Below are 15322 nucleotides of genomic sequence, written 5' to 3'. Positions count from 1 at the left end.
CAGGCCGAGGCCGGGGTCTCAGACCTGCTCAGCTCCTGCACCCCGGGGAAGAGAGCTGCCACAGCTGGAAGGAGCAGGGAACCACTTCTCTGCAAGCACCTCTGCCAAGGAGGGGGCACCCTGAGAACGAGGCCCTCTGCCCCTGGGACCCCTCCGGGGCCATCCCTCCCCACCTCTTACCTTCGGGCCCGGGGCCGTGGGGGCTGGTGCTGCCGGCTGACCAGGGCACCTCCCCAGACGGGCCCCCCTGGGCCGCTCCTACACCAGCCAGCCGCTGTCGGGGGACCCGGGTAGGGCGGCCCCCCGGGGAAGCTGTGGTCCGACTCGGTCTCTGCGGCCAGGGAGGAGGCAGAGCTCCCCATGGCCCCCCGGCCGGCGGCCGTGCTGAGAGCCGGACCTGGTCACCTCTGGCCGGCAGCGGGCGAAGCGGAGCATGGAGGGAAGAGACAGGGCGGCCGGCTGGTGAGAACGACACACAACAAAAATACACAGAGAGAAAATAGAGAAGAAACAGCATGATTCACACACAGCCCGGGAGGACTTCCCAGCATGCCCAGCCGCCTGGGGTAGGCTGAGGGGACATCTCAGCGCAGGGCCTGCAGCCCGACTTCGGCACCCACGGGGCTCCTCCTTCAGGGCCCTAGGACACCCCCCGACCCCCAAAAGTCTGGCATCACGTCTGTGGTATTCAGAGACGTTTTATTCCTTGGTGAGAAAAGAGATCACACGCTTTTGCTTTATCACAGAAGAAAGGGTCAGGAGAATGTCTCCCCAAAGGTAGGCAGGGGAGGTAGCAGAGGCTGTAGGGAGCTGCTGCAGGCCAGGCTGGATGGAGATCTGCCCACATGCCACTCTGGAGCCTTCCGGAAGGACGGGAGCCCGACCGTGCCATGTGCACTCACAGAGCCTGTGCCCGCCCCAGGCCCGGAGAAACAAGGAACCTGTGAGGCTGTGGCTGAGGGCGGGGGCCGGTTCCTGGGGTCTCCCACCCAGAGAGGCGAGAGCCACCCCTGCTGGGAGGCCCGGGAGAGGCACAGGCTGTCCAGGGCCTCTGACACGCGGCCCACCTGTGCTTCTGGGAAGGCCATCTTACCCCCTCTGGCTGAGGAGAAATCAAATACAGTTGAGAACGTTAACCCCGAGAAGGGAGGACCCTGCCAGTGCAGGCAGCTGCTCTCCCCAGAGTCCAATACACTCCCCTCTCCCTGCCAAGATCGGGGCCAAGGTAGCGTCCAGGCAGGCTGGCCAGCTGTGGGTTGACCAGTAGTTCCTGCTGTCACACACTTCACAGCCCTTCTTCCAGCTTCTGATTAAGTCTCTGGGACACACAGCCAGCGTCAGGGTAGAGCTTAGGAGGAAATGGTCAAGTAAGGGTCAAAGCTGCCGTGCGTGGGGGATCACCTGAGCCCAAGAGTTCAAGACCAGCCTGGGCAACACAGTGAGACCCTGTCTTTACAGAAAACTAAAAACTATCCGGGTGTGGTGGTGTGCACCTGTAGACCTAGCTACTCAGGAGGCTGACGTGGGAGGATGGCTTGAGCACCACAACTGCACTCCAGCCTGGGAGACAAAGCCAAAAAAAAAAAAAAAAAAAAAAGCACCAAAGGACATACCCTTTGGAGCTCAGAGAGGCCTGGGGTCAGCCCTAGGTGAGCGGGCTGAGGGGTTGGGGGTGCAGTTCCAGCTTCTCCCACGTGACAGTGGGGAGCAGCAGAGGGCAGGGATGTGGGGGGCCTTTCCAGTCAGTGCTCTGGCACCCGGGAGGGGCCTGCAGCTCTGAGGCCGCAGGGGCCGAGCTCAGCGAGGCACGAGCACCTGGGATCGCACAGCAGACGCGCCAGACCTTCCCTGGTTCCTCCCCACAGCCTTGGGGACAGAAGCTTCAAGGGCAGGGGCTGAGGGGGTGAGACAGAGAATTCTGGATCCCGTCTCCTCTGAGGCCTGGGGCGGAAGCCGCCGTGTCCCCCGTGTGGTGATGACGTTCGCCTGAACCACTTCACTCGGCACGAGGGTCCGTCTTCTCTGAAGGTGCTGGGGTCGTGGAGGGTTGAAGCATTGCGGGCCCTGCGCCCTGGAGGCCCTGCCACCCTGTGGTAGCTCAGGCCTGCCCTGCAGGCAGAACGGGCACAGGACACACGGGGCCAGTGTGGGGTGTGGACCAGAGCCCAGCCCTAAGTCTGGTCCAGCCCGCAAGTCAACAATGGCTTTTAAATTTTTAAATGGTTGGAAAAAAATCAAAAGAAAAACAATACTCTGTGAGAGGTGAGAGTTCCATGAAATTCAAGCCTCGGGGTCTGCAGGGCACAGCCTGGCTCACTCGCCTGCGGGTGCTCCTCCACAGGGACCACCCTGTACTCACACCTGCCCTCGAAGGGGCACCTGGCGGCCACGCCGGAGAGCGCCACGCAGTGTGGACGGGGGCCACGGGAGTCGTGGCGGATCTCCTGGTAGCCACGTAAGACAGGTGAAAAGGAACAGACAAAACAAGCCTTGGCGATGTGCTCTGCGTGATCCGAGGTATCTGAGACATCGCTGCGTCCGTGTGAAATGAACGTAAAACATGACGGAGACATCCAGGACCCGTTCTCCAGGCCGGGTCTCTGGACGTGCCACACTACAGGCCCTGCAGCCACCAATGCTGGCGGCCTCCACGAGGGGCAGCGCTCAAAGGCGCAGGACGCAGGCGAGGTCCACGGGGCCTCGAATGCCACATGGAAGCAAGGCCGGGAGCCCAGCACGCACGGAGCAGGCTCGCTAGCAGGGAGCCCACATCAACCCAGGGCCTCTCACGTGGCTACGCCAGACGCCGGAACCACCCAAACGGCCACTGCGTTCCCCAGCCCATGCCACGCAGGAGTCCCTCATGGGAGACAGGTTGGGCATTTCTGACACTCCCCTTCTGTAGCCAAACCCTGAGCAGGGCAGGGCAGGGCAGGGCAGGGCTTGGGTGGGAGCCGAGACTAGCGGAGGTGCCATGGGACAGAAACTGCTTGCACCGGGCTCTGAGCTGGTTTGGCTCTGACAGGAGCCCTGCCCCTGTTCTGTGTGAGGACTACGCACCCGCCAGGGCCAGCCTCAGCTCCTTCGCCTCTCACCCACCCACGCACTCACCCGCGTGGCACCTGGGGTCACGCGCGCTGCTAGAAACACAGGCTCCTACCAGGCCCCGCCTGCTCCTCACTGATGCCTTTAGCAGGCCCAAGGCAGAAGTGGTGCCCAGCTGCACCCAGGGCAGGAAGCGAGCTGCTCACCAGCCTCCTGCTCCCCTGTGCTCGCTCAGAAAACCCTTCTTGAGCTGGAGCCAGTCTCAGGCAACTGACCCTGTGGGCCCATCTGGACAGGAGGGAGGCCTGTCCTAGGAGAGTAGGGACAGCACAGTCCCCTCTCGTGGGTGCTCGGAAGAGAAGAGAAGAGCCTGCCCAGAAAAGCAAACATCCCTGTCACAGAGGCTGGACGGCTGGCTCTGTTAAGCCCTCTCCGGGATCTTCCAGCACATGCCAGGGGATCTCCAGAGACAGCATCGCTGAACTGCCCCAATCCACTGCCAGAGGAGTCAAGAGCCCCGTGCGGGTGGCGGGGGCCCTGCCCTGGCTGGCGAGGCCCACTAAGGAGCAAGAGCTCCCGGGACACAGCTGCCAGCCACGTGCCAACCTGAGGGTCCCATCACAGGGGTGACTGTGGGAAACTGGCACCGATGCTCTTCCCGAAATCCACCCTGCCGGCCAGCCTTCCCGAGTGCAGCTGTGGGTCCTGGGTCCCCGTGTTCCGTCCACTCATGATGGACAGATGCTAGTACAGGATGAGCAGCTACAGAAGAGGCTCCCAGGCCAGGTGCAGTGGCTCACGCCTGTAATCCCAGCACTTTGGGAGGCCGAGGTGGGTGGATCACGAGGTCAGGAGTTCAAGACTAGCCTGGGCAAGATGGAGAAATCCTGTTTCTACTAAAAATACAAAAAAAATTAGCTGGGCCTGGTGGTGGGCGCCTGTAATCCCAGCTACTTGGGAGGCTGAGGCAGGAGAATAGCATGAACCCGGGAGGCAGAGGTTGCAGTGAGCCGAGACTGTGCCACTGCACTCCAGCTGGGGCGACAGAGCGAGACTCTGTCTCAAAAAAAAAAAAAAAAAAAAAAGGCTCCCAGCCCGCATTCCCCTAGAGGGAGGGAACTGCATTTAGGAGGAAGACTCTGATGCGAGGGGCCCCAGGAAAGATGGGCAAGAAGTGGTGGGAAGGAGGGAGGGCAGCACCAGCAGCCACCCCCAGGGACAGCGCCCAGCCAGGGCTGACTGCATCTCGGCCGTGGGTGCTGGCTCCGGCCAGACCTCGGCAGGGGGGTTATCATGTCCAGGGCCACTCGCCTGAGGACAGCGGGGACAGGGCCTGCTGCGGCCAGCCAGAGGCTCTTGGGAGGAAGGCTCGCCTGCCACTCCCAGGTCCGGCCCACCTCAGGGCCTGGGCACACGTGAATCACCCAGTGCAGTGGCCCCGAGGATGCAGGTCAGGTCAGTCCGTGGTTCCCATCCTAGCTCCCTGTCTGAATAACCGGGTCGGGGGGTGCAGGGGCACTGTCACCAAGGAGTGTGCCCAGGCCAGTCCCCCAGGGACAGCAGGGTGAGGCCCCTACAGAGCATGCCGATCTCTGACCCCTAACCGCAGGGACATGCCCTGGGCCACTGCTGCTCCTGCAGGGCCTGCTGATGGCCGAGCATCTGTGCTGCTCCTGTGAGCTGCATGTGTCCCCTGGGCCTCTGCTGTGGGCCAGGCTGTTTTAGGTGCTTGCGAATGGGAACCAGCAGGAGCCGTGACCGCAGGGGCTCACTCTCAGGGCGGCGCCTCAAGAGTGGCCGTGACTTACGACTGTCCCAGAGCCAGGCTGCAGCCACGCCAGCCTCTGGGCTCCCTGGAGGGGCAGGGTGCTGAGGGCCCCGGGCTGTGTGGACCCATGCCTGCCCCCCACAAGTCCAACCGTGCAGCTCCCCGCCCTCCCTGGGAACCAATGCCCTAGTTTTAAACAGGGCGGTGGCCTAGATCCAGCCTCAGAGAATTACAGAGGTGAGGCCGCCACTGCCCTGTGGGGACAAGTGGTTAATGAGCAGGGCCACCTGGCCGGTCCCTGTCCTGTATGAGGCCACACACACCCCATGAAGGCAGCAAGGATCGTCCAGCCAGGGGACATGCACGAGAAGGGCCACGATGATCACACTGCTCGGGGCTCAGCACAGGGCTGAGTCCTGGAGGTGACCGTCGCTGCCCTGCTCCATCTGCGGCCACTGAGGTCCGCTGGGGGTCTCTGGTGCTGGCCTTGACAGCCCACCTGTGGCAGGACAGGGTCTCGAGGTGCCTCTTGGTAGGTGGTGGGCTCAGTGGGGGTGACCCGTGGGGACGGAACACATGCTCCTGAAGCTCCAGTGGACACAGGCAAAGGCAGCTCCCAGGGTCAGCGTCCCTACCTGGGGAGCTGGGAGCCCACATGGGAGCAGGGCTGGCACAGCGACCCCCAGCCTTGTGCGGGCGGCACCCACAGCTGTGTCCACTCCGCACACACTCCTCACTGTCTTGCTAACTAATCATGTACACGGCTGTACCCCCGGGCCCTCCCCTGCCCCGCAGGTGACACAGGCGTGTCCCACTCACACAGCACCCGCTCCTGGGCCCTACATCTCCGTCAATCTTTGACAGAGCCATCTTGCCACCACGGGAACCGCAGCGACCCCAACAAGGATGCCCCGGTGTCACCCCTGCTCGAGCTGGGGGTGTGGGGGGCAGCAGACGGAAAGCGGAGGCCCCTGTGTCCAGGCAGCTGGCGGCCTGGCCTTGCCCCACGGCAACCCCAGTGCACCCTAAAATTGCACCCACCAGACCAGAGGCTGCTGGTCCAGACAGGAAACGAGCCAGCCACTACTGGGACAAAGCTCAGTCGGTCCTCACAACCCGAAGACAGGCACCTCTGCCTTTGTCCCCACTGACGCTAAGGCCCCTGTGGAGGAGATGACCCCAAGGGCAGGAAGCTCCTGCATGAGTAGGGCGGGAGGGCTGAGGACAGGGCTTCCCATTGTCCCTATAAGAAACCAGGCCAGGGCCCTGCCCTGGGGGAGGACGTGGACTCCGACCGCCTGCCCCAAATGACAACTGGCAGGACAGCATTCTCCAGAAACAGGTGCAGGCCGCTCCCCAGGGACCAGGCACCCTCCTGGCTGAGGACAGCGGCGGGGGCCGTGCACAGGCTCCTCACCAGCCCCAGCCCCAGCGCTGCCGTGGGGACGGGGAGCTCCATCTGGGGGCCGGGGCCACAGCACAGGGAGGTCACCAAAGGGACAAACACCTCCGTCGGGACCCCAGACCACCCTCGCCGTCGCCTCCCATGACAGGACCACAGCCCCGTCGGGACCCCAGACCACCCTCACCGTCGCCTCCCATGACAGGACCACAGCCCCGTCGGGACCCCAGGCCGCCCTCACTGTCGCCTCCCATGACAGGACCACAGCCCCGTCGGGACCCCAGGCCGCCCTCACTGTCGCCTCCCATGACAGGACCACAGCCCCGTCGGGACCCCAGGCCGCCCTCACTGTCGCCTCCCATGACAGGACCACAGCCCAAATGCCTGGGAGAACGAGGCTCTTCAGGGCAGGCAGGGCTGCCGGCCTCCAGGGGTTCTGTGAATCGAGGGCTCTGAGGAGAGGCCCCCCAGCCATGGGCACTCCAACCCTGCTGCTCCACAAACAGTTCTGCAGCCCAAGCAAACCCATAAATGAGCCACAGGGCTTGGGAACAAACTCACCTGAAGCTGCAGCAAGCTCCCCAGCTCTCTCTGTGCCGCGTCTGGGCTGCTGCCTAGAAAGGGAGGCATTTAATCAGGCACCTCAGCTTCCACCAGGAGGACTCTGACCCTGGAACACCAAGCCCCGCCTCCAGGCCTCTCTGCAGGAGCCAGAGTCCCTGGAAATCAGCCCCAGGAGAGAGACCCTTTGCCTTAGAAGCTATGTCTGTCCGAGCGCCAAAGGCAGCCCGGGGAGCAGCAGGGGCTCAGCTGGCTCCTCACTACCCGGGTTTAAGTCCCTTGACCTGTCCAGTGCAGTCAACCTCCGGCCAGCCAGGACCGCAGACAAGGCCATTCAAGATCCTGTCCGGACCTCCCACGGCCCGGCCCTGCTACAAGGAACAGGCTGTGGGCAAGAGTCCATGAGCAGGGCTGCAGAGCAGCACCAGCCAGGGAGGGCAGCCGAGCTTCCCGGGCACTGCCAGGGAAAGGTGCCCAGCTTGGGCAGGGCTCAGGCACACAGCCAGGTGGCCACCTAGACTCCCCTGGACCCCGGCCCGAGCGCCACCCGGCCACTACAACTGCCAGCAGGGCAGCCGCTGCTTCGAGCCAGGCGGCTTTGCTTCTCTCAGGTCATGCTTTCTGTGGCGGAGCCACTGCGGGTGGGCAGGACGCCTACGCTTCCCGCCCTGTCCTTCCTGGGCCCTGCGTAGGGCCCACTGTGGACTCCTCACTCAGCCATCACCCTCTTTTTGTTGGTTTTAAATTTTTTATTTTATTTTTTGAGACAGAGTCTCGCTCTGTCACCCAGGCTGGAGTGCGGTGGCGCGATCTCGGCTCACTGCAACCTCCACTTCCCGGGTTCATGCCATTCTCCTGCCTCAGCCTCCCAAGTAGCTGGAAATACAGGCACCCACCACCACGCCTGGCTAATTTTTTGTGTTTTTAGTAGAGACGGGATTTCTCCATGTTGGTCAGGCTGGTCTCAAACTCCTGACCTCAGGTGATTCACCCGCCTTGGCCTCCCAAAGTGCTGGGATTACAGGCGTGAGCCACCACGCCCAGCCCAAGCATCACTTCTTATGAGTGGTCCACAGAGCTCAGCTGAAAGTCAGAAATGCCCACCCAAGAGCCAGGCACAGGAATGAAAGCCTTGGGACAAACCTCTCGCTGACACCAGCTCTGGGTAGAAGTCAGAAGACTGGGGGCTGGAGCTGCCCAGAGGGCTCAGAGCAGCTCTGGGTCTACAGCCACGCAGGCCGTGCTGTGCCACCCGCCCCTCCGGAAAGGGCTTCACTTCCTCAGCCCATTCAGAGCTGCTCTGAGACGCCCCGATGCTAACCCTAACCCCGCACCCTCTGATGGGCTAACCCTAATCCCGCACCCTCTGATGGGGGGGATCCTCTCCGCCTTCAGAGCTGCCCAGCCTTTGAGGGTGGGAGGAGAGGAGAGGGCGTCTCTAACGTGATGGTGAGGAGCTCAGTGTGGGGAGATGGGGTCACTCCTGTGCCCGTTTTGTGTCTCTGGGGCTGCACACCACCTCAGTGAGGTCTTGTAAAACGATGTTGTCAGGGAAATTGGAACACGCAGGATTCTGACTTTTAGTTTCATAAGTTCAGCGTTAATGTTGAATTCTTTTTTTTTTTTTTTTTTTTGAGACAGAGTAAGACTCTGTCACCTAGGCTGGAATGCAGTGGCGCGATCTCAGCTCACCGCAACCTCTGTCTCCGGGGTTCAAGAAGCAATTCTCCTGCCTCAGCCTCCCAAAGTGCTAGGATTACAGGCGTGAGCCACTGCGCCCAGCTGAATTCTGTTTTGTTTTGTTTTTTTTTTTTTGCCGTGGAATCTCGCTCTGTTGCCCAGGCTGGAGTGCAGTGGCGTGATCTCGGCTCACTGCAAGCTCCACCTCCTGGGTTCACGCCATTCTCCTGCCTCAGCCTCCCGAGTAGCTGGGACTACAGGCGCCCGCCACCATGCCTGGCTAATTTTTTTGTATTTTTAGCAGAGATGGGGTTTCACCGTGTTAGCCAGGATGGTTTCAATCTCCTGACCTCAGGTGATCCACCCGCCTCGACCTCCCAAAGTGCTGGGATTACAGGCGTGAGCCACAGTGCCTGGCTTTTTTTTTTTTTTTTTTTTTGAGACAGGTTATCGCTCTGCCACCTAGGATGGAGTGCAGTGGTGCCATCTCGACTCACTGCAACCTCTGCCTCCCGGGTTCAAGCAATTCTCACAGGTTCAAGCAATTCTAGTGTCTCAGCCTCCCAAGTATCTGGGATTACAGGCACACGCCACCACGCCCAGCTAATTTTTGTATTTTTAGTAGAGATGGGGGTTTTGTCACATTGGTCACGCATGCTGGTCTCTAACTCCTGACCTCATGTGATTCACCCACCTTGGCCTTCCAAAGTGCTAGGATTACAGGCATGAGCCACTGAGCCCAACTGAATTCTACTTTTTATTCTTTTTTTTTTTTGAGACGGAGTATAGCTCTGTCGCCTAGGCTGGAGTGCAGTGGTGCCATCTCGGCTAACTGCAACCTCCGCCTCCCAGGCTCAAGCAATTCTACAGTCTCAGCCTCCTGAGTATCTCGGATTACAGGCACACACCACCACACCCAGCTAATTTTTTCATTTTTAGTAGAGATGGGGTTTCGCCATTTTGGTCAGGCTGGTCTCGAACTCCTGACCTCAGGCAACCCACCTGCCTCGGCCTCTGAAAGGGCTGGGATTACAGGTGTGAGCCACTGCACCTAGCCCCGACTTCTATTTTTAACAGGAAAAAAGGGACCAGACAAGCACTCGTGGTTTTTGGCACTTATCTACTTCTGTGCTTGCCATGTGGCGGCAGAAGCAGCCCTGGTCTGGGCAGCCCGGTGACCTGGCTGGTGGCCAAGCAGAAGCCTCTGGGACACAGGGAGCACCTGTCACCCCAGAGAAGGAGACTGGGGCCTTGGGAGCTGTGTGGCCCTGGGCCCCAGCGGAGGCCTCTTGGCACCTCTTTCCCCATCAGCTCCAGCCTCTCTGCAGCCACCTTTTCAGGAGGGGCAGGAACTCCAGAAAGCTCCAAAACTTATTGCCTTTCTCATTACAGGCGGCAGGGAGGTGGCGGGTAGGGAGTGGGGATCAGGCAGGGGTCAGAAGGTGTACGAGGTTCAACCTGCCTGGGGGACTTTACTTACAAAGGGCAGAGGCTGAGTGTGGTGGCGCCCACCTGTAGTCCCAGTGCTTTGGGAGGCTGAGGCAGGAAGATCACTTGAGCCCAGGAGTTTGAGGCTGCAGTGAGTTATGATTGCAACTGCACTCTAGCGTGGGCAACAGAGCGAGACCCTGGCTCAAAAAAATAAAACTTAAAAAATTTTTTAAATAAAGGGCAACTTTTTGAAGAAAAGTGAGGGGAAGGGCATGAGGAGGAATTCCCTCATTAGCGAAGCAAGCTTCTTCCACAGAGGAGCAGAACACTGCAGTCACTGTGACATTTAAAAAGCAGCGATGGCCCTGCGTCCTCCTGCCATCCCGTCTAGGACCGCCAGGGAGGCGGGGATGGCAACCTTTGAAGCTTCCCTTTGACCTCAGGGAATCTGAGAAATCGTGGTATCTGGAGGCCAGGACAGTGAGGCTGATGCCCATGACCCGACGGGACTCAAGGGTCCACCCTGGTGCCCTAGATGAGTTCTGGGGAGGGCGGCCACGCTGCTGGCTTCCCATGCAGCACTCAGGGAGGCCCCTTAGACTGTACAAAGCAACAGCCTGATGCAGCTCATCTTGGGGGGCCCACACGGTCCCTCCTGGGGTCCCTGCCCTGGGCTAGGATGCCCCTATCCTCCCACAGCCCCCATTCCGTGCACCCTGTGGGCCCAGCAGCCGCCCCATCCTAGTGGTACAATGTAGCTGTCCACAGACTCCACGCCCAGACACCTCCCTGGGCCACGTACCGTGCGGTCTCCACCCAGCTGTGTGTGACCCACATAGTGACAGGGTGTGGCTGAACAGGTCTCCAGGCCCAGCCTCAACCCATAGCCTCCCTGCAGCAAGACACACATGCAAAGATCACAGGCCAGCAAGCCTGTTCTCTCAGGCTCGGAAACAAGTCGAGCTCAGGTGTGGCCGTGTCCACGCCACAGGGGCTGCTGTGCTGCTTTCCTGGAGCACCCAAGAGTCCCCCTTGGCTGCCAGAACCCAGGTATTCAGAACTGCCCGTGCTGAGGGCCGACCCCAGGTGCTCACTGGCCGCCTGCTCTGTGATATTCAGAACTGCCTGTGGGGAGGGCCGACCCCAGGTGCTCACTGACCGCCTGCTCTGTGGTATTCAGAACTGCCTGTGCTGAGGGCCGACCCCAGGTGCTCACTGACCGCCTGCTCTGTGGTATTCAGAACTGCCTGTGCTGAGGGCTGACCCCAGGTGCTCACTGGCCGCCTGCTCTGTGCACGGTTGGGTGGTGCTAGGCACTAGGCCTGCCAAGAAACAGAAACGGCCCCTGCCCTCAGCACCACATCCAGCAGGGAGACAGGGCAGTCCCAAGTGTAAGTGCTGCAGGCAGATCCCACAGTGGGGAGCCAGGGACCAGCTAGAGGGTAACATGAGAACCGCACAGACCTCAGCGTTCTCGCCAGCGCAGGGCATGAGAGTCCAGTGGCTCCACGCAGCTGAGGCACAGCCTGGTGGTGAGGAAACCCACATCCACACTGAGAGGTTACGAGGGATGCGCAAGAGCTTCAGGCAGAGAACAAGTCCCACTGGGTTTCTGGGCACTCCTGCTGTGCCAGGGGTCAGAAGGTGGGGTCTAGGGCAGGACCAGAGGGACAGAGCAGGAGAACAGGAGAGCAAAGCGCATGAGGCAGCCCCCGGGCTGGGGGTCTCCTTCCTCTGTGTCTGATGAGGAAACCACCCAAACCCACCCTCCGTGTCTCCTGTCATTTCAGCCTCACAGTCCAGGGCCGAGCGGCCACCCAGGACAGACACAGACCTGACAAGTCGTCAGCCTTCCTGGGTTTCTGTCACCGTTTTTCAAAGACCCCAAGCTGTTTTGTTTAATGATGTCGTCCGCCTTCTCAGCACCTGTCCACACCTGGTGCAGTGAGTAGAGGCATCACACCGCGGGCCAGAGGGCTGGACCAGGGGCTACTCGGCCACCAACGGCCACGTGGGCGGCCGGCCCCCCTCAGGTTCTTCACTGACCGGCTCAAGCCCATGAACAACACCCGTGGTTGTGGAGGATTTTCCGAGCAGCAGAATCCTTCCCTCCAATTGCCTCGTGTGAACTGGTGGAACGAGCGGGAGGGAGAAGACAGGCCACTCAGCGTCCCTCGGCCCCTCCCCTGCCGTGAACAGCTGTCTCCAGCTTCGGTTCCTCACCTGTGGCACTGGGGTTACCGGAGTGCTGCCCAAAGCCAGGGCAAGAAGAAAGTGAGGGATACCCGGAGAGAGAGCCAGCAGGGCTTGAGGCTCTTACACAGATGCAGGAGTACAGGGGACCAGCCACTTCCTGCTCTCAGAGACCACAGTCTGTGGAGGCCCAGACAGGAGGCCCTGTGCAGTTATGCAGTCACTGAGCCTCAGGCTCTCCTGGGAACTCAGAGGTCACTGGTTCCTCTGCCAATCAAGGAGCTCTGGAGAGCCTCAGACACAGACAGAAGCAGGAAAAAGAGGGGTGCTCCTCCCGCAAGCAGAAGGACTTCAGAGGAGGCAAGGCACACCCAACCCAAGGCCAGGCCAAGCTGGTTTCCTGCAGGACCTGCCTCCCCCGGACAGGCCAGAAAAACAGTCTCTCTTGTCTCACTTCACAGTCGAGAAGTCACTCAGAACCGGAAGGCAGAATCACCCCTATATCCTTGCCCAGCCCCAGACTCTGGAAACGCGGAGGCAATTACCGAACACTCCCACACTGAACTGTGACTCACGTTTCCGCACCCCTCAGACCTGGGCAGAGGTAGAGATCCGGGTTTCCCAAAGGAGAAGCACACAACTCTTCAGCACCCAACGAAGTCCCAGTCTTCCCCACTGACCCCACACACCCAGGCCTGACCTCAGGTTCTGGGCCTCACCGTTGCTTTCCGGGTCTTGTTACTTGCAGTCTGGTAACAAACTCCAGAGCAGTAAGGGGGCCCCTAGAGCTCGCCCGGCCAGGGCCCGCTGACCACACAAGAGTTCCCCCGGTCGGGACTAGAGGGGCCCCTTCTGCAGCCAGCAGGAAGAGGGCAGATCTGCAACTTCCCAGTTGGTGCCGCAGCAGCCCCAGAGGAACACGGAAGAGAACACTGGCATGGCTGACAGACGGGGCTCCTGCCAGCCCCTCCACGCCAGGTGGCCGCCCCCAGGCCGTTCCCCAAGTGACAGGGGAGTGATGCCCGCACCGAGCACAACATCCCTAAGGCGGCCAGGACCGCACGATGGGCCCGGATATAAGGGCACTCAAGGGCAGGCAGAGCCGACGCCGCCTCCGGTGTGCGCGGCCCCCGGGGCTGGCCTCAAGTGACCCACATGGCCCAGGTCCCTGCCGACTTCCCGCCTTCCTCTGGGCTCCTCTCCGAAGCATCGCCCAAGCCCAGCCCTGGCCCCCACCAGCCTGGAGGCGCCAGCGGGCGGAGGGCTGACCCCACTCCGAGGGCCCTGCCGTCCCTGCCCTGGCTCGGAGCCCGGCGCGCCCGGCCCCCGAGGCCTCCTGCGCCACGCCGAGCCCGCGCTCCCCGCCGCCCTCCGGGCCCGCGCTCCCCGCCCGGGGTCCCCGGCTGGGCGCCCGGCCGGGCCCGGCCGACGGGACTCACCTCCACAGCCCGGCGGCGCCGCCTCGTCCTCGCGGCCCGGGCAGCGCGGCCCCGGCCCCCGGGCCCGCTCGCCCCCGCCGGCCGATCCACAACTTCTGCCTCCGGAGAGCGGCGGGGCCCCTCTCGCCGCCGGCCGCGCTGCCCGGACGGCCTCCCGCTCCTCAGCCACCGGGCGCCCCGACCCGGCCCCGGCCCCGGCCCCTGCCCGCGTCCGGCGCCCGCCTTACGCTGCCTTCGTAGCGTAGCGCCCGGCCCGGGCCCCGCGGCTACGGCGCGCCCGGGGCGCACGCGGCGCTGTGAATCGCGCGCCCGGACTACGGCTCCCACAGGGCTGCGCGGCGCCGCCGGGGCGGAAGCTCGGGGCGGTGCCTGCGCGAGGCAGGCCGGGAGTTGTAGTCCTCGGGTGGCGCCCTCCCAGTCCGCCGACCGCCCGGGCCACTTCTCCTGCCCGCGCTGCTGGAGACGGCCGGGCCCCAGGCCTCGGTCCCCGGGAGGCGCCGCGCTCCAGGATTATCAGGGAGTGGGACGGCCCGAGGAGGAGCTGGAACTACAACTCCCAGAGGGCCTTGCGAGGGGCACGGAGGGGCGGGGCCTGCAGCCGCGGCGTCACAGACCCGTGGGGCTCGCGGGTAGCCGGGCCGGGGCCGTCCGTGTCCCGCGGGGCTCTGGGCGGCCGCCTGACCGAGGACCGAGGACTCCGCCCTGACCCCGCCGTGTTCGCGAGATCCGGAGACCCCTTCGCGCCTTCCAGGACCGCCCCTTTCGCGACGCCGCGTGCTGCGCTTGGTCCTGGCGGCCAAGAGCGGCAGTGGCAAGGGGACCGCCCTGGCCCGAGACGCGGCCTGGCCTCGCAGCGTCGCTTGGGCACAGCCTCTCTAGGCCCCTTTCCCCTCGGTCGCCGAGGGACGCCATTAAACGGCCACGCCGGGCTCAACTGGGACGCAGCCCACGGCGCCCAGCCAGGGCCTGGGGGAGGGAAGCCGGGGCGACTCCTACGTCCTTCCAGGACCCTTGCGCAGGCCTCATTCTCTCCCCGGAGGTCCCCTTCCCGCTGCCCTGAGGCCACTCTCCTGCCAGCAGCTGCTGGCTGCAGGGTGAGACGCGAGTGCTGAGGGCAGCCAGACTCCCGCTCTTAGGTGCAGATGAGGAGCCTGAGAAGGCAGTGGCTCTGCGGGAGAGGGAAACACAAGCAGGGCTGGTCAGCCGAGATTCCGGAGAGACGGTTGTGGTCCGATTCTGTGGCGAGATTTACAAGTTGGAGGTTGGGTGACGATTGCTCCTGGGCCAGAAAATCTAAGCCAGTCTCAGCAAGACCTACAAGGCCAGGGCCAGTGCTCCTCAGGATATTCATGCTCCAGGAAAGCCAAGGATGGGCCTCTGTCATGCTGTAGATGCTGCAGTAGGGACACCTGTGTCCCACGTGGAGCTTGGCTTCTAGCTGCAATCAGGGCAGAAGCTGGCAGGAGGGGTTTACTTCTGTCCTCGGAAGCTTTTGGTAAGGACACTTCATTCCTGTGTCTTGGACACCTCCCCCTAGGTCTGCTGCCCCCTCTGTGAAGACAGGCAGGGCAACTGGATGTGCCGTTTGTTCCCAGCCTATATCCATGCCAAGGCATCCCAAGGGCAGGAAATGCGTCCCCGGGGGCCAGCGGGGGTCTGGGGGCACAGAGGGCTGCAGAGAGCTGGCTCTCCTCTCTGCAACATGGACAAGGCTCTGGGACCGTGTCCTCCCCAGCTTCCTCACCTGCGTGGCAGGTTACTGGCCAAGTGTGGCTTTCGAACCACAGAAGAGGGCGCAGTCAA

The 15322-nt window shown here is 62.4% G+C and overlaps 1 protein-coding gene across 8 annotated transcripts in view; it reads right to left on the bottom strand.

Annotated features, from left to right (window-relative positions):
- CAPN15 (calpain 15) overlaps positions 1 to 14133 on the bottom strand; it is a 28303-nt gene extending 14170 nt beyond the window's left edge. The window contains exons 1-4 of one of the 8 annotated variants that reach the window (XM_063717134.1): positions 13520 to 14133; positions 11934 to 12016; positions 11352 to 11823; positions 6777 to 6829 (exon numbers count right to left, since the gene is read on the bottom strand). In XM_063717134.1, coding sequence (XP_063573204.1) covers positions 6777 to 6829; positions 11352 to 11672 — 374 coding nt within the window. In that variant the 5' untranslated portion in view covers positions 11673 to 11823; positions 11934 to 12016; positions 13520 to 14133. The other 7 variants (XM_063717133.1, XM_054533268.2, XM_063717136.1 and 4 more) reach the window with 7 other exon arrangements.
- Between the last annotated feature and the right edge of the window lie 1189 nt (positions 14134 to 15322).

This window comes from Pongo abelii, chromosome 18 (genome assembly GCF_028885655.2).
Source record: "Pongo abelii isolate AG06213 chromosome 18, NHGRI_mPonAbe1-v2.0_pri, whole genome shotgun sequence".
NCBI classification, from domain to species: domain Eukaryota; kingdom Metazoa; phylum Chordata; class Mammalia; order Primates; family Hominidae; genus Pongo; species Pongo abelii.
This window is presented reverse-complemented; position numbering and strand designations above follow the sequence as displayed.